Genomic DNA, 26,769 nt, shown 5'->3' on the forward strand with positions numbered 1-26,769 from the left:
AACGTGTCCAAGGAGAGACACTAAAGATATAGGTCAGTTAATTATATCTCGAAATATTAGCTCTATGTCTTCAGGTGCTCAGTTTGAGCCTGAAAAGTTTAGGGAGATTTTGAACACGGTTGTTATCAAGCATAATTTGCCTTTTCAATTTGTTGAGTGGGATGGAATTAGGGCTGCTTTTGAATATTGTCGTAATGATGTAAAGCTTGTCTCTAGAAATACTTGCAAAGCTGACTGTCTTAAGATACATAAAAAAGAGAAAGCTAGGATAAAAACAATGTTGAGTGACACTCCTGGTAGAGTTAGTTTAACCTCTGATTGTTGGAGTTCTTTGACCACTGATGGATATATTTCTTTAACTGCTCACTTTATAGATAAAGATTGGAAAATGAAGAAAAGAATTTTGAACTTTTCTTTCATGCCACCACCACATACTGGTATTTGTTTGTCGGAAAAGATTGACTCTTTCTTGTCTAATTGGGGGATAGATAAGAAGATCTTTTCAATTACGTTGGATAATGCTAGTGCCAATGATGTTTGTGTTGACATGTTAAGAACTCAATTGACTTTAAGGGATGCCCTTTTGTGTGATGGTGATTTTTTCCACATTCGTTGTTGTGCCCATATTCTGAATTTGATTGTACAAGATGGGTTAAAAGAAATTGATTCTGCAATTCAGAAAGTTCGGGATAGTGTCAAGTATGTGAGAGGTTCACAAGTTAGGAAGCAAAAGTTTTTTGAGTGTGTTGCTAATTGCAATCTTGATTCTAAGAAGGGTTTGAGACAAGATGTGCCTACTAGATGGAACTCGACTTTTATTATGCTTGATAATGCCCTTTATTTTCGTCGTGCATTTATGCTTATGACTGCTAGTGATGTGAGCTATAAGAGTTGTCCAGATAGGGATGATTGGGATAAGTTGGAGAAAATAAGTGAGTTTTTGTCACATTTCTATGACCTTACTCTTGTATTTTCACGGACCAAATATCCAACTGCAAACTTGTACTTTCCTGGAGTTTTTACCATTTATGTGACTTTGATGCAAGAATTGAAGAGTGATGATATATACAAAAAAGAAATGGCTAATCGAATGTTTGAAAAGTTCAACAAGTATTGGAAAGCTTTTAGTGACATATTAGCAATTGCGGTTATCCTAGATCCATGTTATAAGTTCACTTTTGTTGAGTGGTGCTACAAAGAAGTGTATGATAATGATGGGGCTTATGAGACAATGCGTTTGAAAAACAAGTTGTACACTCTCTTCAATTGCTATTCAAAAGCAAATGTGACATCAAAGAGCAACTCAACAGCATCATCACTACAGAGAAGTCATAATCAAGAAGTGCGGGAGAATCTTCTTTCTATCAAGCAAAAAAATGTTTTGAAGGTAATTTTTGTTAGCCTTGTATTCCTTAATATATGTTTTTGAAATTTTTATTAGCCTTGTATTATTTAATATATGTTGCTGAAATGTTGTTCTTTTTTGTAGAATTTTTTTGACAATAAGGAGGCTGCTGAACAAAGATCACAATTGGATCAATATTTGGATGAGCCGAGACTAGAAGTTAATGATTTGGATGTGTTGTCCTATTGGAAGGCCAATTCGTTTCGCTATCCTGAAATTGCAGCAATGGCTCGTGATGTGTTAGCCATTCCGGTCTCTACTATTGCATCAGAAAGTGCTTTTAGTATAGGAGGAAGAGTGTTAGATCAATACCGAAGTTCCCTAAAACACCACACAGTCGAGGCCTTGATTTGTACACGAGATTGGTTATTTGGTGATCTAGGTAATATTTAGTAACATGTCTTTGTCCATTTTCAGTTTCATATGCAATTTTTTGATATTTTTCGCTTCTCATAATAATTTTCAGAATTGAGCAAAGATGAACTTTTTGAAGATACTATGGAGATGGATGATACAATTGATAATGTTTCTGCTGCAGTGGCTTCTGGTTCAAGTGCAATATAATTAGATTGAAATATCTACTTGAATTTTTTATTTACTGGATGTTAACTGTAAACCCTTAATATCCTTACTTTGAATTTGATGAATGTTTTGGATCTAGTTTGATGAATTTGATGGATATTTTAGAATGTTTGTAGTAGATGTTTTTATGAAAAATTTGGAGACTTTTATATTGATTGTTATATGAGTTTTAGGATTCTTCAGCAGGTCGGATCGTGTCAGCAGGTCGGGTCGTGTCGTGTCAAATAGGTTGAGTTGTGTCAAATTAATATGTTTATCTATTTTCATATAAAATTCGTGTCGTGTCGTGTTATCCGTGTCAAGAGCAGGTCGTGTTCGGGTTTCAGATATTGACACGAAAATGTTTTCGTGTCGTGTTCGTGTTCGGGTTTTTTGACACTAACCCGAAAATGACACGACACGAACACGACACGAACACGAAAATTGCCACCTCTATTGGAAATCAATGTTATTATTATTCGATATGGTATTAAAAAGAGAATTTTTAGGAGAAAGATGGTTAGTGGCTAGAGAAACAGTATTTGCTGAAAGAAAAGCTGAAATAATAATGAATTTGAATAACATGAAATGTTGTAAAATTAGTAAATTACCAGAATATACTATCAGTTTTACTAAGTTCTTTTATGAAGCTAGGTTTTTACCACAAGAAGGATAGATATACCAACAACTATATTATGACCACTTACCAAACCCATACAACGTAGAAGTTTCAAAAGAATATACTCAATTAGAACCAAAAGAAAATACATTAGGAGAAAGAATTAGAGTACTACGAGCTTATCTTATGCGAAAATGTGAAGAATATAGAGTTCAACAAAAGGTTAAAAAGGATAAGAAACTCGGATTACGAGAAATATGTGGATTCACGGAAAAACGGTTAGTTTTTGGTTGTGATGATAAAGTTAGGAGAAAATATAGACGATATACTCCTAATCGCACTTATAGACATAATCCGACATATAAGAAGTCTTATACTAACAAGTATGATAATGGACGATTTCGACGAAAACGATTTAGACGATATAAAAATAATCCCGAAAATCGGAACAGATTTAGATATAAACGAAAATTTAGGAAAAGACGAGAAAGACCACTAAGGGATAAAAATACTAAACTTACAGAATGTAAATGTTGGAATTGTAATGAGAAAGGACATTATGCTAATAAATGCCCTAAATTAAAACAAAAAGGTGTCAAATATATAGGAACAACAGAATTTATAATGAGTCTAGAACAAATAAGAGCCAGCGATGATAAATGGCATAAAGAAGATGAATTTTATATTACTGAAACAGAAGGTGAGAACTCAGAAGAATTAGAACCAATAGAATATGAAGATAGTGAAACTGATAACTAATGGTAGCCATATATGTAGAAGCACCGGTAGAATATAAACCTAATAAGATTATAAAACGCCGCATATTTATAGATAGTGGAGCTGATATATGTTTAGCGAAGCAAGATGTACTAGTTCCCCATAAATGGAAAAGATCTAAAGGACATAAGGTCAGAGTTACATGATTTAATGAACAGATGAAAGAATTAGATATTATAGCCGAAAATATGAGATTAATACTTAACAAGACAATCTTTCGATTACCCATAATTTATCAAGAAAATAATATGAAACAACATATATTATTAGGAAATAATTTCCTTGATTTCTTTAAAGTCCAGCTAATCAAACCTGAAACCATAAGTCTTTTAACTCCTTGTAATAAATGGATTATCCTTAAGCGCGTCCTACCTTTATATCCACTCACAATACATAATATCAAAACAAACAGAGATAATAATTTAGAACTTTTAAAACAAAAATATTTAGACCATTTAAAGATCAACTTTGGAAAAAACCCTATAACGTTGTGGGAAAAAGAAAAGATATATGCTAAGATAGAACTCATAAACCCTAATGATGTTGTTCGCACTAGACCAATAAGATATAGTCCTGATGATCAAAAGGAATTTGAAATACAAATAAAAGAATTATTAGACTTAAAATTAATTCAAGAAAGTAAAAGCCCTCATAGTAGCCCGGCATTCTTAGTAAGAAAACATAGCGAACAAAAGAGAGGCAAAGCAAGAATGGTAATAGATTATCGAGAACTAAATAAGAAAACGATTTTTGATGGATATTTTTTACCTTATAAGAGAAATTTAATTAATAGATTATCAGGAAAAAAGTGGTTTAGTAAATTTGATTGTAAAAGTGGCTTTTGGCAAATTAAGCTTACTAAAGAATCAAGACCTTTAACAGCATTTAGTGCACCACAAGGACATTATGAATGGATTGTGTTACCTTTTGGTTTGAAAAATGCACCCCAGATATTTCAACGACGAATGGATACGATATTTAGAAAATTAAATGACTTCTGTGTAGTTTATGTCGATGATATATTAATCTACAGTAATAATATAGCAGACCATTTACAGCACCTAGATGCATTTATAAAAACAGTACGACAACATGGAATCCTTTTATCTGAAAAGAAATCAGAAATCTTTAAAAATAAAATAGAATATTTAGGATATATAATAGATAGTGAAGGATTACAACTACAAGATCATATCGTAACTAGAATCGAAAATTTTAAAGAAAAATTAGATACTAAGAAAGAAGTCCAACAATTTCTAGGAATAATAAATTATGCATCAGATTATATAAAAGACTCACCAAAATTACGACAACCCTTGCAAGAGCTAATTAAGAAACATAAAGTATTTGAATGGACGACAACTCATACTGATACTATAAGAAAAATAAAAGAAGCAGTAAAAGTTCTCCCAAAATTAAGACTACCTAAAGATAATGATCAATTAGAATTATATACAGATGCTAGTGATATCGGGTGGGGAGCAGTACTCATCGCATATAGAAAAGAAGATATAGACAAAGAAACTCCTTTAATATGTGGCTATAGATCAGGAACTTGGAAACCCTCAGAGAAAAATTATCATATCAATGAAAAAGAATTACTAGCTGTTAAAAATGGAATTAAAGGATTTAGGTATCATTTGTTACCCATAGAATTTATCATAAGAACAGATAATACACAAGTAGGAGCATTTATCAGAAATAAAATAGATCCCCTACCAGAACTGAACAAAAGAAGGCATTGGCAAAGTTTTTTCAATTGCTATAATTTTGTTGTTAAACCTATCTCTGGAAAACGAAATATCTTAGCTGATTTTTTGAACAGGAATGGAGATAATGATCCAGCGAATATCAGAAATCAGAAATCAGAACCGCCAGATGCTGGCAATGATCAGAAATCATGAGAACTTTCTGGACAACCTTGAGGAAGAACTCAAGAAACTCCAGTCTCAGAACAATCAGAATATACGAACCATGACTCCTAGATCATCTTATGAGTTGTTAGGAGATCTTCATAAGAAGCCAATTGAGCTGCCAACTTCATCTAGCGGACTCTCAGGAGCCACCACCTTGAACCATTCTAAGCTGATTAATCAGAACTCATCAGAAATCACAACCTCCCAGGTTATACAATTCCCTCCAGAAATGACAGAAGCATATAAGAATATCATGAAATTTTTTACATATAAGAAGAGTCAAACCGTATATAGAACCATTAAGATGACCAAATACCCTAGGTATATATGCTCAGAAGACTGCAGTCCAGATGTTGTTCAGAAACTATTTCGATATGGATTTCTGGACAAAGTCATGACTGATGAGAGCCTTAATAGTGTTTCAAAACTCCCATCTATCATACCCAGATCCATTGACGAACTTGGATTAAGATTTGGAAGAGGAATATTCTGTGTTCAAATTTTTGATGCTGCTATGGACTTAGAAGGGAAACCAATAATAATTGCTCAGATTTTTAAGACTGGTAGAAACACTAAGATTGATGTAGATAATTCCGACCATCAATGGGACATTCCATGCAAATTAGAAAATTTTAAATCTTGGTTAGGAGAAAAACGAGCACATGGAATCCATACGATCAAATGTAGACTCGAAGACTATATTAGAAATAAAAAGGTGGCTATATTAGCCAGATCGAATCATGGAGAAGTTGAAGAAATGATAACTATCAACTATTTAATAGAAATGGGTGATGAAACGCGTCAACAAATTTTGATAGAAATGCATACGAAATTGATGGATAAGAAATATAAACATAGTTCAGATACATTGGCCCATTATGAATCTATATATGGCCCAAGAAAATCATGTTTAATTAGAATTGAGCCCATAAGACCTGAGCCCATGAATATTGACTCCATAAGTCCCAAAGAAGAAGCCCATCCAGGAAAAGAGGAGGATCCATTTGTTTAGAAAATGAGATAAAAATGGATAAGAAAAATAAGAAATATAAGAACGAGGTGTCAATACCTAAAGAAAAGGTGGCAATAAGATCAACACGTGGCAAGACATGAAGATATGAAGAGACATGTGTCCAAAGAAGAAGCATGAGGTGGAAACATTAGAGATTAGTGGCAAGATGTAAAGCTTGAGGTGGAAGAGCAAAATAAGAAGCATTCGACACGTGTAACCTAAAAGTTTGTACTTTTAACTTTTGTAATGATGTAATCTCTTTTTTGGTAATTTCACCTTTGATCTTCTACCTATATAAGGAGAATACATATGATGTATGAGATATAACTTGCTTTGAGTAATAAACTCTTTCTTTCTCTCCTTCCATGGCTTTCTAAACTCCCCCTTTTAACATTCATAGTTGTTAAATATTTACGTTTAACGTCCGTATAGCATATTAGTTTGAAAAGATTCAGAGTTATACAACAACAATAGTTATCCTTCAGACGACTCCAAGAGGTGTGTAGAGATGCTGGAACATAGCCCTAACCCATGATGATGAAGAACAGGTGTCAGGCAGAGTTTAGAAGTCTCCACTGAGGATTGCTTTGAAAGGTATACTGGAGTTTCTCTATAACTCTTGTTCTAATTAAATTAATTTGTTATACTTAGTTAAATGTAAAGCTTTAATATATTATGGATGTTAAATTTCATTTAAAAATGTTTCCTTCAATGTCCGTGTGTCTTCCTACCCCTTTTAGGGTCATAAAGAGCGATCCTGCACACAAGAACATAAATAAATGCTCCTACTTGTGTATTATCTGTTCTTATGATAAATTCTATGGGTAACAAATGATACCTAAATCCTTTAATTCCATTTTTAACAGCTAGTAATTCTTTTTCATTGATATGATAATTTTTCTCTGAGGGTTTCCAAGTTCCTGATCTATAGCCACATATTAAAGGAGTTTCTTTGTCTATATCTTCTTTTCTATATGCGATGAGTACTGCTCCCCACCCGATATCACTAGCATCTGTATATAATTCTAATTGATCATTATCTTTAGGTAGTCTTAATTTTGGGAGAACTTTTACTGCTTCTTTTATTTTTCTTATAGTATCAGTATGAGTTGTCGTCCATTCAAATACTTTATGTTTCTAAATTAGCTCTTGCAAGGGTTGTCGTAATTTTGGTAAGTCTTTTATATAATCTGATGCATAATTTATTATTCCTAGAAATTGTTGGACTTCTTTCTTATGAAGGTGGTATAACTCAAACTTTAAGTTTTAAACCAGATATTTATCAGAAAATACAAGATGAAACTGAAGAGCTATCTGTAAATAAGATATTTAAAACAAAATGGTTTGAGAGAAATAAAAATATACGATATATTGTTCAAAAGCATGAGAATATTATAGATACAACTACTATAAATGGTAGAGCAAGGATAAATTTAATAACAAATGACGTAATAAAAAGAGAATTATCCAAATTATCACATAAAGAAGCAAAGAAATATAGGAATATTTACTTTGGAGGAATAGAATTCACTATAAAAGCATATTTTCAGAAAAATATCGATACTCCTATTCAAATATATGTATTAGATGATAGAATATTAGATAATATCCAAGATGCCTTAATAGCAGTAGTAAGAGGAAACTTAATTTATCAGAAACTTAAATTCACAATTCAACCAGATTTTAGTATCTCATTAGAAGATAAACATAAAGATCTAGCTTTAACACTCTATTATAAATTAGAAGGAATAAGAATGCCCCCAGGAAGTAAAGTAATTAGTATAGAAACAAAAATAATATATGCCCTTACAGGTAATCATCATATCAGAAAACAAAATGATAGGGATATATTAGTACCAAAATTATATCAGGAAATATTAGAACCACTAGAACATAAGGAAAATTCCATCATAACAATACCAGACGAAATATGTATAGATTTTAATTCTAGAAAACTACAACCAATCCAGAAATTATTACCTAGGATAAAAGGAGGAAGGTTAAGTTTTAAGAAAGAAATAATAAGACAACCGAGAACATTAGATTTATTACATACATATTATGAAGATAAGTTACGAATAAAAGTAATATTATTTAATGAGCTACGAGCAACTGACTGTATAGCTGAAATTAATACAGGAACCAAAAGTTTAGTACATATTAGCCAAATAAATGAGAATAAATGTGAACTAATCGAACCACAAACTTATAACTGTCCAAATAGTACTAGAGAAATAATCATAACTAAAAGCATAAGAATTAGATTTAAAATTCAAGATCTAGAATATGAGATAATTGTAGGAGTAACAGAATATGATAGTACATATGCACTATTATTAGGATACGACTTTTTAAATAAAATAAAATATAAGATAAATAATGAAGGAATTACGATAGAGGACCAAAACAAAATACGGTATATAAATAAAATATGAACATACGACAACAACTTGATAAAAAAGAGAAAAAATTACAAATAATAAAAACTATTATGGCAGAGACAATCATAGAATCTCAAATAAAATATTTAGAAATTGAATCTAAACAACAGAGACTAGAATGTGAAATCAAACAATTAAACTCTTTATTAGAACCACCTAAGAAAGAATGGATCAAACTTGAAGACGGATGGATAAAAAGAATCTACAAAGATGAGTGATCCTAACCAAAAATTGGACCAAATATGGATAGAGATTGTAGCAAAAGAACAATTAAAGAATACTCTTAGTTTAATACAAGAAAACCATATTCAAATCTAAGAAATGATAACACATGAATTAACAAAACTGTGGAATACATCGGAAATACCAACGTTTAAGATAATTTTGAAAAAATTAAACATGTTAGTAGCTAATATAGAAAAAAGAAAAAGACCCATAGAAGAAAGCTGTAGCATTACCTCAGGAGAAAATCTAAACATTACTATAACACAAACTAAAACTCCAGAAATAATACCCATAGATGCTTGGAGACGAAGCAAAAACCTTAGATCTGTTAACCGATTTACACAAAAAAGGACAATTCTAATCTAATGGCAGAACAAGAACATAGTGTAATAACATTTCTTAAAAATCACGCCCAAGAAATTATTGAAAAGGAAAAATACAAATATGAACCGCTAAAAAACAGCAAACTCAAAGACAATGATGCTAAACCATCCAATGTAGACGTAAGCACCGAAGCCGAATACCTTCAACTAAAAATCGAAAAACAATATAAAGAAATCAAAGACCTGCAAAAAGAAAACATAAAATTAGTCATAAATTCGAGTACAGAATGGATCGAAAAATATAGATATATCAGTTGAAAGTCTTAGGATTATTGCTGAAAAACCATTAATTTATAATCAGGATATTAATCATCATATTATAAGTTGTAGAAGAGCATTACAAATTATAGAATTAAAAGATAGACAATTAGAATTAGCACAAGGCGCTTTAGACGCTAAGCGTATTGAAAAGATAAAATTACAGAAAAGAGTTTTCGACTTAGAAGATGAAGTAAAAAGATTAGAAGAAAAACGTAGAGAGCAAGAAGAGACAATAGAAATTCAAAAATAAATAATCACTGAAAGTTACAGACATATTCAAGCTTTAATCAATGGAAGAGAATAAAGAAATAACAGAACAAACCCATACAGAAAATACTAATATCTACCATCAAATGGATACTTCATACAAGTCTTAATATATAAATGAGGGCATAGTAGTAATTTTCCCTTTTTATAATATAATATAGATCAGGCAACTAATTAGTCTTAACCTAACCTAGTAATTGCGAGTTACTTCTGGAAGAGGATTCAATATAGTTGGATGTGAAGTGCCAGAAAGAATGAGGTATCAGAATTGCAGCGGATATCACTTGTCATTCTCATTGACACCAGACCCATCTCACTTCATTTCTCTTGCATTTTGTGCTGTTACAGCACCCAATGATTATCTTTCTCGCAAATTCTGCTTCATCGGATGTAAATGTAATTTTGTGGCTAAGTGTGGACAGACCATTGATTTCAAATCAGAAGATAAAATTGACGCCTCAAACATGAGTTTCAGATTGGAACATGTTTTCTTTTGGTCTTCGGTAGTTGAGCTGAACTTTGAATATAGTTTCGTCAAGGCATCCTTTGAATTCTATATTGTAGATGAAGTTGGATACAGCAGTAAGATGATAAAGAAGTGTGGAGTTCACCTACTGAGCGGCAATGGTGTTAACCAATGAGCTTTATTTGATTTTGGCTCAATGACATAAACGAAAGGTCTCAGATATATGTGAGCTTTCGAGTTTGGAATCAGACTCTGACATGCTGGTGAATTCCAATTCATACCAATTACCAAATGATCTTATCTTCTTCACTCATGTATGGACTTGCTTTCTTTTTGGATGCTGGAAACTGCTATTGGTAAGTTATTATCTGAATGCCACAACTATTTATTTAGTATAGTTGCTTAAATTCTGGATGTAGCAACAAGGCATGCCTTTCTATCAATGGTTAGTGAGCGTTGAGATGAGAAAAAATCTGCAGAGGAAAAGTACTATGAATAATACAAAATAACAGTTGCTTTGGTTTGACTTTCATTTTTTATGCTAGCATAAAAAGATTATGATAATTGGAGTAAAAGTAACAGCTATAAAAAAGTACTATGAAATTATAATATTGCCCAACCAGGAAAAAAATCTTCTGTTCCGAATTCCCTGTGTCAAAAATTGAATGGGAGACAGGGAATTCGGGACAGAAGATTTTTTCCCGCCCAACTTCTGTATGTGCATTGAAGCTCACTCAGAAACATTTGCAGTTATCTTAATTATTGGCTAATTAATTTTACTCTTATGATTATTTTAGTTTCAGTAATCTTAATTATTCATTACAGATATTCTTGGAATTCACTTACCATTTCCTCTTAAAGTGGAGAGGAATGGAAGGAAGTTCGATTTTAAATAAGAATACAAATGCAATTAAACAGCTGAAATTCGGAGTGTATCCAATAAAGATTTTCCATCAAGCTGAGCGCTTTGTTGAAGTTGAAGATATTCCTTGTATGAGATGCCAATATAAGCTGCTTCTCTCTTTTCTCTATCTAGCAATTCTGTTGCTGGACTAACCACTGACTCCATTGATGGCCCTTGTACTGTCGCTATGGATATCCTTGTTGCTTTACTGTTCACCATTGCTCTATGCAACACACTCTTATACTTTCCATTGCTCAATATCTACCATTAAAACAAAAGTTCATTTTAGGCCAAATGTAACATTGATAGCTGAAATGTGTATATTTTTGCAGGTAAGATTGAGAATGAATGACCTCAAGATGATCTCCAATATTAACAAGGAAGGAGTTGGGGATGCCATTTACATCAATCCATTTCCCATTGTGTTGAACTTGAAGGCCATTTATTCCATTGTGTATGAGAAAAGTTAAGAGGCCATGATCTGAATGAGGTGGCATTCCCATTGCAAGTTGTGGTTGTGGACATGGTGGATAGAAGTTTGCTGCAATTACTTGTGCTCCCCTTTCCAGGTTCAATTCCTTGTCTATGTAGTTTCCTTCCAATTCTAAACTCTCTGATATTCCACTTAGGACTTGCCTTGCTACTTCTCTAACTTCCTTTGAATACTCTAAGGCTGTCTCCCTATTGTAAAAATTAAGTTCTATGGTACACTCCACCACTAAAAACACACCGCATACACAGATACATGGGAGTGATTGACATTCATTTGGCAAAACACAAGATTAAGTCTAGGAATTTTCATGGTTTTACGAATTAAATTTAGGATCATTTATTGTTTTTCAGATTAGGTCTCTAAACTTTTACAGTTTTAATTTTCACAGACTCAGTATGTAAAGATCACGAGCTTAGTGCTTAAAACTGTAAAAGTTTAGGGATTTAATCATGTGTATCGAGGAAAATCAAATTAATTGGTTAAAAAATTCTCTATGAAAAAGTATTTACCTGAAGGAAGCAGGCTTAGTTGGAGAATGAAAAACAGAGTCAGAGACAGAAAGAATCTTTAGAAAATCCTTCCAAAAGAAAACCTTTTCCACAGAAGAATTAAAACTTGTTCCACATCTAATTGCATCCAACACATGCTTCCCTCTGTATTCTTCCTTATCTTCCTCTGCCAGATCAAAGAATCCTCTACACACTTGTATCATCGATCTCATTAGCCTCTCTGGGACTCCATGATTTGTCACCTATACATACTTCATCAATCATTTTATAATCTGAATATAACAACTAGTAATTAATTAGTTATATATACCATGAAGAAGCCCCATTCTTGGCAGGCTTTGCCAAGTTGTTGAATGGTTTTGGAACGTTGATCTGGATTACCTGAAGTGAGAAGAGAGTAATCGATGATTGGAACTGGTTCTTGAGTGTCTGGAATTACTTGATCATGGGGATTAGGAGTGAAGGTGTATAAAGAGGGGATGGAGGAGAGATTAGGAGATTCAGATATTGATTTTATGCTTCTAATTTTTGGTGGTAGATGGGAGGAGGAGTGAAGCAGTGATGAAGTTATTTAAGGCATGATTAATTGATTATGAACAAGGAAAGAGAGAAACAGTGATAAAATTACTTTTCTTTGGTATAAATGGAACATTCCAGTTGAGCTACAGGGGATTGTATCCGTGTTGTTACAAAGTAGTAATAGTAAATGGAATCAAAGAACTCGACTACTGCTGCAAGAATGATCAAAACAAGTACTGAAATCATATCTATCCTCTACACATTTTAATCTGATTAGTAAATTTGTTTTCTGTTTATAGAAATTTGTTATGCGCTGTTGACTCAGAAATCAAACGATCAAGGAGAGATGCACCACCTGCTCACTACATGTTGAAGATCAAATCGTTCTCCCAGTTGTCCGAGATTGTCGTAGAGACTGCAGATGGACTGTACGAATCTGATGAATTTGAAGCTGGAGACTACAAATGGTATATATCAGATCAACCAATGATCCTTTCTTGTTGTGAGTTATTTACTGAGATTTTTTAACCTGCTGTTGCTGTTAGGAAACTGGTTCTATAACCTAATGGAAATTTGAAAGCAAATGGGGAAGGTCATGTTTCCAGTGGATGCCATGTCAATTTGCTTCTCAGTTTTTTCGTTTATGACCATATTCGAGATAAGTACTTAACAATCCAAGGTTGGTTTTATTTAAATGTAATCTTAACGGTTATCTTGGTTTTATTTATTTAATTAGTTAATTAATGTTATGCAGATGGGAAAACTAAGCGTTTCTATGTTTTAAGGACTAAACATGGTTTTGATCAACTGCTTCCCCTTGCCAAGTTCAATGTGCGTTTTTGGTGCGGAGGTTCTTGTTATTAAAAATACAGTTAAAGCTAATGAGTTTTCTTTTATAAAGAAGCCTCCAAATGGAACCTTTACTTGGAAGGTTGACAAGTTTTCAACATTGGACAATAAACTTTATTACAGTGAAGTATTTAGTGCTGGTGGATGTAAATGGTTTGTATCCAATATACTACTTCTTTTTAGCCTCTAACTTAATTAATCAAGTGATGGACATTTTGTGGAATCTAATGAACGGAATTATCAGGAAATTGTCAGTTAATCCTAAAGGAGATTCAGAAGAAAAGGACCTTAGTTTATCCTTGTATTTAAATTTAGCTGCGGCTCCTCGAAGTAAAGTTTATGTGGAATACAAGTTGTTGGTAAAAGATCAGCTAAATGGGATCCATAGAGAGCGTAAATGTAAGTAATTAAAATTTTCTATTAGTATTCGAAATATTTATAGGTTTATGCATCTTCATCTAAATTTGGAGATTAAACTGAGTTTCTTGTGTGTGCAGCTAGTGGTTGGTTTGTAACCGGTTGGGGCTGTCGAAATTTCATACTGCTGAATGATCTCTATGATGTATCAAAGGGATTCCTAGTGGATGACACGTTGATTGTTGAAGCTAAAATACTTCTCATGTCAGTTTCTCAAGATTTGATCTGCTGAAACTATGCAGCAATTTACATTTTCTTTTGGATGAGTCATGTTTTTTGTGGACCTATATACGTTTTTTTATCTGCTGAAAATATGCAGCAATTGGTGCTTTTTGGTGTAATGCTAGTTGGCTTTTTGATTAATGTCTTAGGAATTGATTTTCTATTTAACTTCTTGTTCTTTTCTACTTCTGCCTTTAATATAGAGAAGAGCACAAAATAAACAGTGGGATTAGCTTATTTGCAAACAATTCCGTTCACATGTCGATAACTTACATAATCCTTCTTATAATCTTATGTTTTTAGAATTTTTTTAATTAAACAAGAAATAAAATTAATGTTCTAATTAATTAATTACTGTAAATAAGGCTGTTCTAATCTCTATTCACTTGATTTTAGGCAATTGCTAAATTAAATATTAAAAATTCCTATCCTAATCTAGATTCAACACTATTGTACTAAATTAGTAAATTAAATATTAATTAATTCTTATTATTGGTAGTTGAAAGCTTACATGTAACCAGAAAGGTCATGAGTTCAGATCACATGGGACGGGATGTGGATTTGAAGTTGAAGAAAGAGACTACATGAATATTCGAACACGGTGTAATGCAAAATTAATTGTAAACTATGATAGAAGTTATTATCATGGTAAGACTTTTATAGAGGAACATAATTATCCTTCTAATATTTCTGCAAATCGCATTATTTGAGATACAAAGTGGTGGACAAGAAAATGTTGGTTATATTAAAAAGGATTTAAGTAATGATGGTCGAGATGAGAGAGAGAAAGTTAAAGACATAATAGAACTCTATATGAACTTTCATCATCTGGTATGAAGCAAAATCACAATCATTGTCACTCCACCCCAATTTCACCATAATAAATAAATAATAGTTAAATAAAAGACATTCATGGGTGGTATCGAATTTGATCGATGGACTTAGTTTATCCACTTTGTTTAGCATTATAATTTCTAGTGTTTTATTTAGAGTTTTGTTATTCACCGCCCCCTAAATTACTTATTACTGCCTCCTCTTTTACATTTCGCCTTTTTCATTATTTGTATCCAAAAACTCAAAATCCTTTATCTCCCTTTCTCTCCCGAGCAAAAAATTCGAATGTTACGAAAATAGAATCGAGCATTCCAAAAGTAGACGATTTCGAACACGATGTAATATTACGATCCTACAATTAAAAAAAATTCCGAAATCCGTAAATTAAAAAAAACATTAGATGGATTTGTCCTGAACGGGTGGCGCATGCTGTGCGACTCCCGTTCCACCCGTGGGACAGGCAGCGTGCGCTGTCCGTTCCGGCCTGGGGTGAAACAGGCGGCCTGCCCGTTTCCCTTAAAATATGACCGAAACACATTCAAACGTAGTTTTTTGAATTTTTTCAGACTATATTAACAACTGTTATGCATTTTTGGTATATTCAGGAACCGCTAGAAGATTGGTATCCCGACGGCATTGATTACAGTTCCCGTTTCTTAATAGACACCGTTTTCCCTTCGTGTCAAGATGCTGTTGATTGGGGAAAACAGGTAGCTATTCAGAATAGGTTTGAGCTAATAATATCTTTGCAAAAACATGGGAGAAAGCAGAAGCTGTTGAGATGTTCACGGGGTGAACGCTATAAAGGAGTTCTGAGAACTTCTGAAGAGACTTTAATAAGAAAAAGTAAAACTAAAGCGTTTTAATGTAAATTTCAGATTGACGTCTATCAACATGCAGACCTTTCTGGTTGGGGTATATAGACTAAGTCTAGCTCAACTTGTATGTAGAATCATACATTACGTGTGTATGCAGAGGGAAGTCGGCAGATGAGCGAACTTAATTAGTACTGCATCTAAAATAATTGTGCATGATACGAGTTCGGCTCAAGCAAAGCCCTGTGCTATTTTAGCAGCAGTTAAAGAAAAGCATCTAGCAGACAACCCAATAATTAAACACGTATACAATTATAAGGATAAATTGAGGAAGGATGGGTTCGAAGGTAGAGACCTGGCTAATCAATTCTACCATATTGCTGTCGAGAACATGTATGTTAATATAACCAGGCTGATCCTGATTCTGGCGTGATAACGCATGTGTTTATGGCACATCCAGAATCAGTGGATATATTCAGGACCTACTACTGGTATATTGACATTGATTCAACGTACAAAATGTCATTTATTGAAATTGTTGGGATGACGCCATGCAATAAAAACTTTAAGATCACGTATGCCATAATTAAAGATGAGACTAAAGGGAGCTATCATTGGGTCCTACAGAGGCTAAGGATTTTGATGGGGTTTGATCTTAACCCGACTGTTATTGTTAGTGATAGGGAGTTGGGGTTGTTGAAGCCGATCCAAGAGGTTCTTCCACATTTAGCACACTTGCTATGCACTTGGCATATAAATAAAGATGTAGAAGATCGGGTCTACAGACTTATGGGAGATAAGATACATGTCGCGAAATTCAAGAATGGAAGATGGAGAACAACAATAAAATCCTTAACCATTGCTGAGTATGAGATAAATTTGAGCAAGATGAGGGATGTGATGTCTAGGTACCACAATGTTATCTCGTATGTTGAGGAGACGTGGTTGGTGTATAAGGAGAAGTTCATTGTTGCTTGGACGAAGGATTTCCTACATTTTGGTAACACAACTTCTTGTACAGTGGAGAGCGAACATGCGAGTCTAAAGTAATGGCTAAATAGCACCACTGGCTCCCTCGATACGGTATGGCAGAAGGTTCACAAGCAAATAGAATCTCAAACAACTAATATCAGGTATTAGCATTTGCAATTTGTTCTACTGCGATTAAGTAATTTGCATTTATGAATATATTTTATAACTGATAGTATGTTTATCTTCTTATCAGGTACATGCTTGAGCAGTCAAGGCTTCATAAAGGAGTCATGTACTCCAGATTCCCACTACCTGGTCATTAATATCTCCCACCACTGTATGCAGTTGCTTAGCGATGAGTTAGATCTCCTGAGAGGTTTGAGTTATAAAGTGAACGCGCATTGCGATTGTGTATTGAGAACCTTTTATCAGATCCCATGTGCATGCGAGCTCAAACAAGCTATGAGCTTAACAACCCGATCAGTATTGAGAGTGTTCATATGTTCTAGAAAAACATTTTTAATTAATTGTGGTGGCACTGATGAAAATATAGGATGTAATGATCAAATGGAGGATCAAAGATACTTTCAATACTTAGCTGGCCAGGTCTTTAAAGGCGACACAACCTTTATGCGAAATATTTCATTACTGATCCATGATCAACTGCACCCGGATCAAGCGCACTATACAAAACCAGATGTAAAAATTCATGTGTGAGGACGACCTAAGGGGAGTAAATCAACAAAACATATGCCGAGTGCGTGGGAGTACAATGACACTGGTCGTGGACGTGCTCGTTCTTTTAGTTCATCTATGAGTCATGGTAGAAGTGGTAGAAGAAACTCTTCATCATCGATCCATAATGTTGCCTCAACAGGTAATGATTATTAGATAAACCCATTTCTATAAATGTTTTGCAATATCTAGTTCATTTACAACCAAAATAGGTCCTGCGAGCTTTACAATATCTTATTTCACTCACTGCAGATGGAAATACGTTTGACGTTTGTGATTTTGCATATTCTGATAAAATAGTCGGCATAATTAAGCCATACGTCGAATCATATTTTGACGTCGTTGGTGATGGCGATTGTGGGTTCCGTGTCGTTGCAACCTATATTTTTGGTAGCGAAGAATCTTGGCATGCAGTTAGGCGTAGCATTAGAAATGAAATAATTGCTAACCATTTCCTGTTTGAAAATGTATATGTTGACCTGGTTGATTCATCAATTGGTAGGATTAATTGGGACGGTGCAGGTTGTACCCGAGACTATTGGATGCTCGTTTGGGACGACTTGTATCCGATTGCTACATTATATAATGTTGCTGCCATGTTTTTCGGTTTTAGTGGTGGGCAGACATTGATATTTTATGGTACTGTCTTACCATTGTATGCCGCCGCCACTGCTACAAGACCAAAACGAGAGATATGTATAGCTTATTTAGGGACTAACTACCCACACTATATCCGTTTAAATTTAGCTACTAATTTTCCTGTACCCCCTATACTGTTATGGTGGTTTGAGTATCGTGATCGAAGTGTTGAAGGGTGGGAGCGCTTCTATGATGTTCAGAGAGCACAGTGGAACAGATTGGTAAACATTAGGGGCACTTAGTTGTATTGTTATTGTGTATTTTATAGGCTTTATGTATTTTGTAGACTTTATGTATTGTTATTTAGTTTTGTAATATTCTGCATTGATTCAGTTACTGTTACAGTTATGTTCAGTTACGTTACAGTTATGTTCAGTTATGTTACAGGTTGATACTGTTTGAGTTTTGTAACATTTTGGAATGATTCAGTTACGTTACAGTTATGTTACAGGTTGATATTATTTGAGTTTTGTAATGTTCTCCAATGATTCAGTTACTATTATGTTATAGTTATGTTACAGGTTGATATTGTTTGACTTCTGTAACACTCTAGAATAATTCACTTACGTTACAGTTCTGTTATAGGTTGATACTGTTTGAGTTCTGTAATATTCTGCAATGATTCAGTTACTATTATATTACAGTTATGTTACAAGTTGATACTGTTTGAGTTCTGTAACATTCTAGAATGATTCAGTTATGTTACATTTATGTTACAGGTTGATACTGTTTGAGTTCTATAATGTTCTACAATGATTCAGTTACTGTTATGTTATAGTTATGTTCAGTTATATTACAGGTTGATACTGTTTGAGTTCTGGAATGATTCAGTTACATTACAGTTATGTTATAGGTTGATACTATTTGAGTTTAGAAATGTTCTGCAATGATTCAGTTACTATTATGCTATAGTTATGTTTAGTTATGTTACAAGTTGACACTGTTTGAGTTCTGTAATGTTCTAGAATGATTCAGTTACGTTATAGTTATGTTACAGGTTGATACTGTTTGAGTTCTGCAACATTCTGGAATGATTCAGTTATGTTACAGTTATGTTATAGGTTGATAATGTTTGAGTTCTGTAAGGTTCTGGAATGATTCAGTTACATTACAATTATGTTCAGTTATGTTATAGGTTGATAGTTTTTGAGTTCTGTTACGTTCTGGAATGATTCAGTTACGTTACAATTATGTTTAGTTATGTTATAGGTTGATACTGTTTGAGTTCTGTAATGTTTTGCAATGATACTGTTTGAGTTTCATAAATAAGTTATGATATGAAGTCAAAAGTGTAAAATATAATCCGTACAAATATAAAAAAAACTAAAATACAGTCACAAATCACTTGGCCAAATGCCAAACAACCATAATCTGCTCCAACGACTGTCTCCACTCTGTCGCATCTTCCTCATCATGCCCTTTCAGCACATCCAACGCACCTTCACCCTAGTTAGATAAACGACTAACCCATTGACAAAAGAAAAAACAAAGACTTAATAAATATCATTTCATATTTCAGTAAATATCATTTCATATTTGTAAATCACTAGGTTAAAACCAAAATCACTTACAATCTCAGTGTTCGATCGAGTATGAACAGTTGGTGCGGGTGTAGTAATCTCCGGAAGTAGACGAGGATGTGAATGACATATGTACCAATGCATGTACTGATCTTCATAGATCGATGAAGTCCATGCTGGAGTGAACCGAGATAATATCAGCACAACCGCCTCGGGAAACGAGTACCAACAATCATGCGTCATCACAGATGTCACCTCTACCTGATACCTCAAGCTAGACCTAGGGTAGAACGGGTGTGGCGCACCAGTTGGCCATACGATCGAACAAGTGCGCTCCCGTGGCTCCCCCTTAGGTGGAACGGGTGGGAATCCCGTTCCACCTAAGGGGCAAACGGGTGCACCGCCCGCCACCTAAGGCGGGAACGGGTGGCGATATCGTTCTGGCCCTGGTCGGAACGCGTAGTTCATGCGTTCCGTCCAGGCCCGGAACGGGTGGCGCACCCGTTTACCTCTAATTTTCCGAATTCCGCCTTCGATTTCGGAGGCGAAACTCGTGTTTTCGAATAAAATCTAAGAAAAAAAACTTACTGAAATGCCCATTAAGCCTTTTTCTATCCCGTGTTTTGGTGCCATGAAATTTTAGGTCGGGTTTTTGAAAATCCAAAAAAAGTTTGAGAGTATTTGTGAGGTTTGTGTATTTTGAGTTGAATAAGTAATTTACGAGCGGTAAATAAAAGTTCGCTTTATTTATCAGCTATTTTACATATACAATAGCCTGTTTTCCAATGGAAAACTTTATTGGGTTTAATTAGTTTGTTGTTTTGGTTCTCACTATCAATTTCAGTTTTTGTAAATTCAGAATCTACTTCCCAAGCTAGTAATTAAGTTCTTGAAAAACAATATCATATAGATTCACATTGTTTGACCTTATTTGAAGTTAAATTTTGTGCTATGCGATCAATTGTCAAAGTTAAGTTATGTTTACGATTCACCTGATTGTAAAAAAAAAAAGTAAGTTAGGTAAAGAAGACAATATTATATGTCTCTTAAAAAAATAAAACGATCAAGACCAGAATAATATCGTTCTAATAGTAGAGAAAACATGTTTTATAGTCGGGCAAGTAATAACTTTCTTTTGAATCTATTATTGAATTATTTAATAACATTTTAAGATGTTTGCACTATATCTTTGCATTTAAGTTTTTTTCTATAACCGAATGATTAATAAATTATATTACGTAAGTTCAAGAAGCTAACAAAATATAGAGAAGTCCATGCTGGAGTGAACCGAGATAATATCAGCACAGCCGCCTCGGGAAACGAGTACCAACAATCATGCGCCATCACAGATGGCACCTCTACCTGATACCTCAAGCTAGACCTAGGGTAGAACGGGTGTGGCGCACCAGTTGGCCATACGACCGAACAGGTGCGCTCCCGTGGCTCCCCCTTAGGTGGAACGGGTGGGAATCCCGTTCCACCTAAGGGGCGAACGGGTGCATCGCCCGCCACCTAAGGCGGGAACGGGTGGCGATATCGTTCTGGCCCTAGTCGGAACGCGTAGTTCATGCGTTCCGTCCAGGCCCGGAACGGGTGGCGCACCCGTTTACCTCTAATTTTCCGAATTCCGCCTTCGATTTCGGAGGCGAAACTCGTGTTTTCGAACAAAATCTAAGAAAAAAAACTTACTGAAATGCCCATTAAGCCTTTTCCTATCCCGTGTTTTGGTGTCATGAAATTTTAGGTCGGGTTTTTGAAAATCCAAAAAAAGTTTGAGAGTATTTGAGAGGTTTGTGTATTTTGAGTTGAATAAGTAATTTACGAGCGGTAAATAACAGTTCGCTTTATTTATCAGCTATTTTACATATACAATAGCCTATTTTCCAATGGAAAACTTTATTGGGTTTAATTAGTTTGTTGTTTTGGTTCTCACTATCAATTTCAGTTTTTGTAAATTCAGAATCTACTTCCCAAGCTAGTAATTAAGTTCTTGAAAACCAATATCATATAGATTCACATTGTTTGACTTTATTTGAAGTTGTGATATGCGATCAATTGTCAAAGTTAAGTTATGTTTACTATTCACCTGATTGTAAAAAAAAGTAAGTTAGGTAAAGAAGACAATATTATATGTCTCTTAAAAAAATAAAATGATCAAGACCAGAATAATACCGTTCTAATAGTAGAGAAAACATGTTTTATAATCGAGCAAGTAATAACTTTCTTTTGAATCTATTATTGAATTATTTAATAACATTTTAAGATGTTTACACTATATCTTCGCATTTAATTTTTTTTCGGGTTAATACATATATTTGCCCCTGTGTTTTCGCAGAAAAACATATTTACCCTTAAATCAAATAAACCCACAAAACTATCCCTAAATTTTCCATAAACCTGCAATTATACCCTAATCTGACGGAGCTGCTAAACGGCGATGACATCAAACCTTCTTGTCTCCAAAAAAATTGGATGACGACAATCAAAATTCATTTGGTTTCTTATTGTTTTCTATTGCTATTGCTTTTGGATTAATTAGGAGGTTTAGACGTCATTTTATTAGGTTGATTGAGCTTTTATGAAAATGAATTTTGACCAATCTGTTCTTCTAACTTGCTTTTAATTGAAATTGAATGTGCATATTTTTTCCTATTTGTGATTGGTTGTTCTTTTCTAAAGTATTTCTGGAGATAAGAAGGTTTGATGTCATCGTCGTTTAGCAGCTCCGTCAGATTAGGGTATAATTGCAGGTTTATGGAAAATTCAGGGATAGTTTTGTGGGTTTATTTGATTTAAGAGCAAATCTGTTTTTTTCGAGACAAATATGTGTATTAATCCATTTTTTTTCTATAACCGAATAATTAATTAATTATATTATGTAAGTTCATGAAGCTAACAAAATATTTTACACAAGCAATAAAGATACTTTGAAAGTTTAGATACTCTGTTCTTTATAAGTTGAGCTGTAAACCTGATGAGTATGCAGAAAACTATAAAGATACTTTTCTTCTTCGATCTTTCAATCCGTATAAAAAGATTCCATCCTCATCCTTTAACTTTATTTTCTGTTCAATCATTTCTTATCTGCTCTATCTGCATTCTACTATGGCTTCTTCTACAACTCTGTCGTGGAAATATGATGTCTTCCTCAGTTTTAGGGGCGCAGATACTTGTAATGCTTTCGCTACTCATCTCTTTGATGTCTTATGTCGAAATCGAATTGTTACTTCAAAGAACGAAAACCTTGATGGAGGAGAAGATCTTTCACCTGCTACTGTTGAACAATCACGTGTTTCAGTGGTTATTTTGTCCGTAAATTATGCATCTTCTCCCCGTTGTTTGGATGAGCTTGTAAAGATAGTTAATCGTAAAAAGGCGAATGGCCAGACAGTGGTACCCATTTTCTATAAAGTAGATCCAGTTGATATTCAGCAGCTCAAAGGGAAATTTGGAGATGCATTTGCCCACCATGAAATTGAATTCAAGAATAACTTAATCAAGGTGGAGGCATGGAGCCAGGCTCTCAAGGAAATAGCAGAGCTGCCAGGGTTTGTTTCATGGAATATCAGGTAATTTTGTTCAACCAAATTTACAATCTCTTTTTTTCCTATAAGATTTAGAATTTTTTTTATCTCCATTAGGGAATAAGAATCTCGTTATATCATTACTTTTTGGGTTTTTATTTTCGCTCTATATTATGATGATCTTATTTGTGATTGAAGAATGTAGTACGCAGCCTAGTTTTGAGTTTAAATACTAAACTAATACTTGATTTTTGTGATTCAAACGTTGCAAAAGAAAAAAATGTTAAAATAGAATATGAGAACATTGCTCAATTGTGTTCTTTTCTACTTGTTATTAGCTTTCGCTCAGTGGTATTTACTGGTTGTTTGTAATCAGGCATGAGACAGGACTAATTGAAGAAATTGTCAATCGCATTTTGGACAGCTTAAGTCATGCATTTCCTAGTTGTACTTATGATGGATTAGTTGGAATTGCATCACGCGTCCAAGATATTGAGTCACTCTTGGATATGGAATCACAGGATGTGCTATTTTTAGGAATTTGGGGAATGAGTGGAATAGGGAAATCCACCCTGGCTCGCAGAGTGTTTGATCAGTTCTCCTCACTATTTGAAGGACGATGTTGTATTGCAAATGTACGGGAAAAATTGGAAACTTATACCTTAGAACATTTGCAACGAGAGATTATTTCCAAATTATGTGGGAAAAGAACTTCTCATTTTGGTGTGCCCATTGGGGTATCCTCTTCCATTAGGCAATTGACCAGGCGGAAAAAAATTCTCATTGTTCTTGATGATGTAACTAATCTGAAGCAAATTGAATATTTAATAGGAGATTGTCGAATTTACGGATCAGGGAGTAGGATTATTGTGACAAGCAGAGATAGACAACTTTTGATTAATGGAGGTGCCAAAATTTATGAAGTTAAAAGATTAATGTTTCATGAAGCTATGAATCTGTTTAGTTTGCATGCTTTCAAGCAAAATTCTCCACCAGAAGTTAATGTGAAGTTGGCAACAAAGGCAATAAACTATGCTCAAGGAATTCCATTAGCTCTTAAAGTTCTGGGTTCCAACTTATACGAGAAGAGTATGAGAAAATGGGAAGATGAGTTGGAAAAATTGGAGGCTATTTCTGACAAGAACATTGAAAACATACTGAGAATAAGTTATGATGAATTGGATGATGATGAAAAGGAAATTTTTCTTGATCTTGCATGTTTTTTCAAGTCAGAAGATAGAGAACTTGTTGAAAGAATATTAAATAGTAATGGGTTTTTTGCAAGAATCGGAATCGGTCGTCTTCTTGATAAGTCTCTCATCACTATTTCAGATAACGAGCTAGGTATGCATGACTTGCTGAGACAAATGGGCAGAGATATTGTCTGCAAAGAATGCATGAAAGAGCCTGGAAGACGAAGTCGATTATGGATTGCTCAAGATATATTCCACTTATTGACAAAGGATGAGGTAACAAACACAAGCACTAATATCCTGTATTCTATTTAACTTATTGTGCTCATTGATTGTTTCTTTTGTGTTTAACAGGTTACAACTTCTGTTGAGGGTATATCTCTAGACATATTAAAAATTGGACATATCGAACTAAGTTCTACAGCTTTCATGAGGATGCATAAACTTAGGTTTCTCAAAGTGTACAATCCTTATTACTACACTACAGAAAACTACCGTCCAAGCTGTGGAGAAATCAAAGTAAAACTGTCCAGGGGCCTTGAATTTCTACCAGACAAGATAAAATTTCTATACTGGTATCAATACCCATTAAAGTATTTGCCATCGAGTTTCTGCCCAAAAAATCTTGTTGAACTTCGTTTGATTCATAGCCATATTGAACAGCTCTTTGATGGACATCAGGTCTATTTTAATGATAGTCTCTTTTCTTAAACTGATGAACTTTGGATGTGCTTATGTATTCTTAATTTGTATTTGTCATTGCAGTACCTTGAAAATATGAAATTTATGGACCTCAGCTACTCAATGAAGCTAATAGCAATTCCAGACTTGTCAAGAATTCCAAAACTAGAGATTTTGACTTTGAAAGGATGCATAAGGTTGGTTGAGATCTACTCATCTAAACAATATGAAAGCAACCTCACAGATGTCAATCTTGGATATTGCAAGAGTCTCTGCAGATTCTCAAGCTTTCTACAATTCAGAAAACTAAATTATCTCTCACTTCAAGGTTGCTCAAAAATCACAGAGTTTCCTAACATTCCGATGACCATTAAATGTTTAGTTTTAAATGAAACTGCGGCTCAACAAGTTCCCTTATCAATTGGGAATTGCTGTGGACTTACTGTGTTGGAGTTGAAATCATGCACAATGGTGGAGAGTCTTCCTACCAGTATTGGTGAGTTGAGAGGTCTTGAAAAACTTGATCTGGAAGGATGCTCAAGAATGATGAATCTTCCTGATAGTATTTGCAATCTCCAGTCTCTTCAATCCCTGGCCATAAACAAGTGTCGAAATCTCAAGGAGTTGCCAGAGAACCTGGGGGATCTAGGATCTCTAAAAAGGTTTTATGCAGAGGAAAGTGGTATTAGACAACTTCCATCCTCTGTAAATCAATTGACAAAGCTTACATGGTTAGATTGCAATGGATGCAAAGGTTTAATATTGCCTCATTTCACAGATGGATTATCCGGTCTTAAGATCTTTTATCTTAGGAATTGTGGAATATCGAAACTTAATGACAGTTTTGGCTCTTTAGTGTCATTGACTCGCTTATATTTAAGTGGAAATGATATAGAGACTGTCCCTGAGGGCGTCAAAAAACTCCATAAGCTACATACACTTGAGTTAAGAGACTGTAAGAAACTTAAATATTTGTCGGATCTTCCATCAGCTCTTAAGAATTTATTTGTCAGAAACTGCATAGCTCTGGAATCAATCTCATTCATACAAGGAAATATTGATTCCTTAATGTCATTTGATGCTGCAAATTGCACGATTTTGGATCAGAGTACATCTAGCATGATTTTTGATTATGTGCTGTTGAGTCATGAACCTAGATTGGATCAAGTAAGTCATACTGCAGATTATTAATTGTAATTACTTGTTAATAGTCGTTAGAACCGTATGCTTTTTACATCAATCTCTCGTTGAAATGTGGTAATTTTTGTGTTAAAGGATTTCCTTGAAGCAGGGCAGGAATTGCGAGTTACTTCTGGAAGGGGATTCAATATAGTTGGATGTGAAGTGCCAGAAAGAATGAGGTATCAGAATTGCAGCGGATATCACTTGTCATTCTCATTGACACCAGACCCATCTCACTTCATTTCTCTTGCATTTTGTGCTGTTACAGCACCCAATGATTATCTTTCTCGCAAATTCTGCTTCATCGGATGTAAATGTAATTTTGTGGCCAAGTGTGGACAGACCATTGATTTCAAATCAGAAGATAAAATTGACGCCTCAAACATGAGTTTCAGATTGGAACATGTTTTCTTTTGGTCTTCGGTAGT

The 26,769-nt window shown here is 34.2% G+C and overlaps 3 protein-coding genes across 7 annotated transcripts; 2 read left to right on the forward strand and 1 right to left on the reverse strand.

The window, feature by feature from the left end:
- Nucleotides 1-11,146: 11,146 nt before the first annotated feature.
- LOC136227120 (2-oxoglutarate-dependent dioxygenase 19-like) lies at nt 11,147-12,810 on the reverse strand (the record flags this gene model as incomplete). Its single annotated transcript, XM_066015821.1, has 4 exons — nt 11,147-11,498; nt 11,591-11,918; nt 12,240-12,481; nt 12,550-12,810. Coding segments are annotated over 4 exons (1,086 nt in total), but the record flags the coding sequence as incomplete, so codon positions are not given.
- On the forward strand, nt 11,670-14,446 carry LOC136226542 (MATH domain and coiled-coil domain-containing protein At3g58410-like). 3 transcript variants are annotated; one of them, XM_066015092.1, is made up of 7 exons: nt 11,700-11,806; nt 12,575-12,991; nt 13,084-13,225; nt 13,304-13,437; nt 13,513-13,760; nt 13,852-14,006; nt 14,105-14,446. In XM_066015092.1, the coding sequence occupies exons 5-7, from the start codon at nt 13,552-13,554 to the stop codon at nt 14,254-14,256; spliced, it is 516 nt and encodes a 171-aa protein (XP_065871164.1). In that variant the 5' UTR covers nt 11,700-11,806; nt 12,575-12,991; nt 13,084-13,225; nt 13,304-13,437; nt 13,513-13,551; the 3' UTR covers nt 14,257-14,446. The 3 variants fall into 3 exon arrangements, with proteins under 3 accessions (XP_065871165.1, XP_065871166.1, XP_065871164.1); XM_066015093.1 differs by lacking the exon at nt 12,575-12,991 and having other exon boundaries at nt 11,670-11,806; nt 13,058-13,225; nt 13,304-13,760; XM_066015094.1 differs by lacking the exon at nt 12,575-12,991 and having other exon boundaries at nt 11,696-11,806; nt 13,304-13,760.
- Nucleotides 14,447-22,750: 8,304 nt separating this feature from the next.
- Nucleotides 22,751-26,752, forward strand: LOC136226543 (disease resistance protein RPV1-like). 3 transcript variants are annotated; one of them, XM_066015095.1, is made up of 6 exons: nt 22,751-23,330; nt 23,662-24,754; nt 24,833-25,159; nt 25,244-26,326; nt 26,435-26,520; nt 26,610-26,752. In XM_066015095.1, exons 1-6 carry the CDS (start codon nt 22,867-22,869, stop codon nt 26,617-26,619), a joined length of 3,063 nt encoding a protein of 1,020 aa, XP_065871167.1. In that variant the 5' UTR covers nt 22,751-22,866; the 3' UTR covers nt 26,620-26,752. The 3 variants fall into 3 exon arrangements, with proteins under 3 accessions (XP_065871167.1, XP_065871169.1, XP_065871168.1); XM_066015097.1 differs by having other exon boundaries at nt 26,451-26,520; nt 26,610-26,737; XM_066015096.1 differs by having other exon boundaries at nt 26,451-26,642.
- Nucleotides 26,753-26,769: the final 17 nt, after the last annotated feature.

The sequence above is a fragment of the Euphorbia lathyris genome, chromosome 4, assembly GCF_963576675.1.
Source record: "Euphorbia lathyris chromosome 4, ddEupLath1.1, whole genome shotgun sequence".
In the NCBI taxonomy this organism is placed as follows: domain Eukaryota; kingdom Viridiplantae; phylum Streptophyta; class Magnoliopsida; order Malpighiales; family Euphorbiaceae; genus Euphorbia; species Euphorbia lathyris.

Bases quoted from the DNA above. Each gene is read 5' to 3' on its own strand.
- LOC136226542 (XM_066015093.1), top strand. From the start codon at position 13,552: ATGGTTTTGATCAACTGCTTCCCCTTGCCAAGTTCAATGTGCGTTTTT. The intron at 13,761-13,851 runs GTTTGTATCCAA...CGGAATTATCAG, and splicing joins AGTGCTGGTGGATGTAAATG to GAAATTGTCAGTTAATCCTA. The intron at 14,007-14,104 runs GTAAGTAATTAA...TTGTGTGTGCAG, and splicing joins GATCCATAGAGAGCGTAAAT to CTAGTGGTTGGTTTGTAACC.
- LOC136226543 (XM_066015095.1), top strand. From the start codon at position 22,867: ATGGCTTCTTCTACAACTCTGTCGTGGAAATATGATGTCTTCCTCAGT. The intron at 23,331-23,661 runs GTAATTTTGTTC...GTTTGTAATCAG, and splicing joins TTTGTTTCATGGAATATCAG to GCATGAGACAGGACTAATTG. The intron at 26,327-26,434 runs GTAAGTCATACT...TTTGTGTTAAAG, and splicing joins ATGAACCTAGATTGGATCAA to GATTTCCTTGAAGCAGGGCA.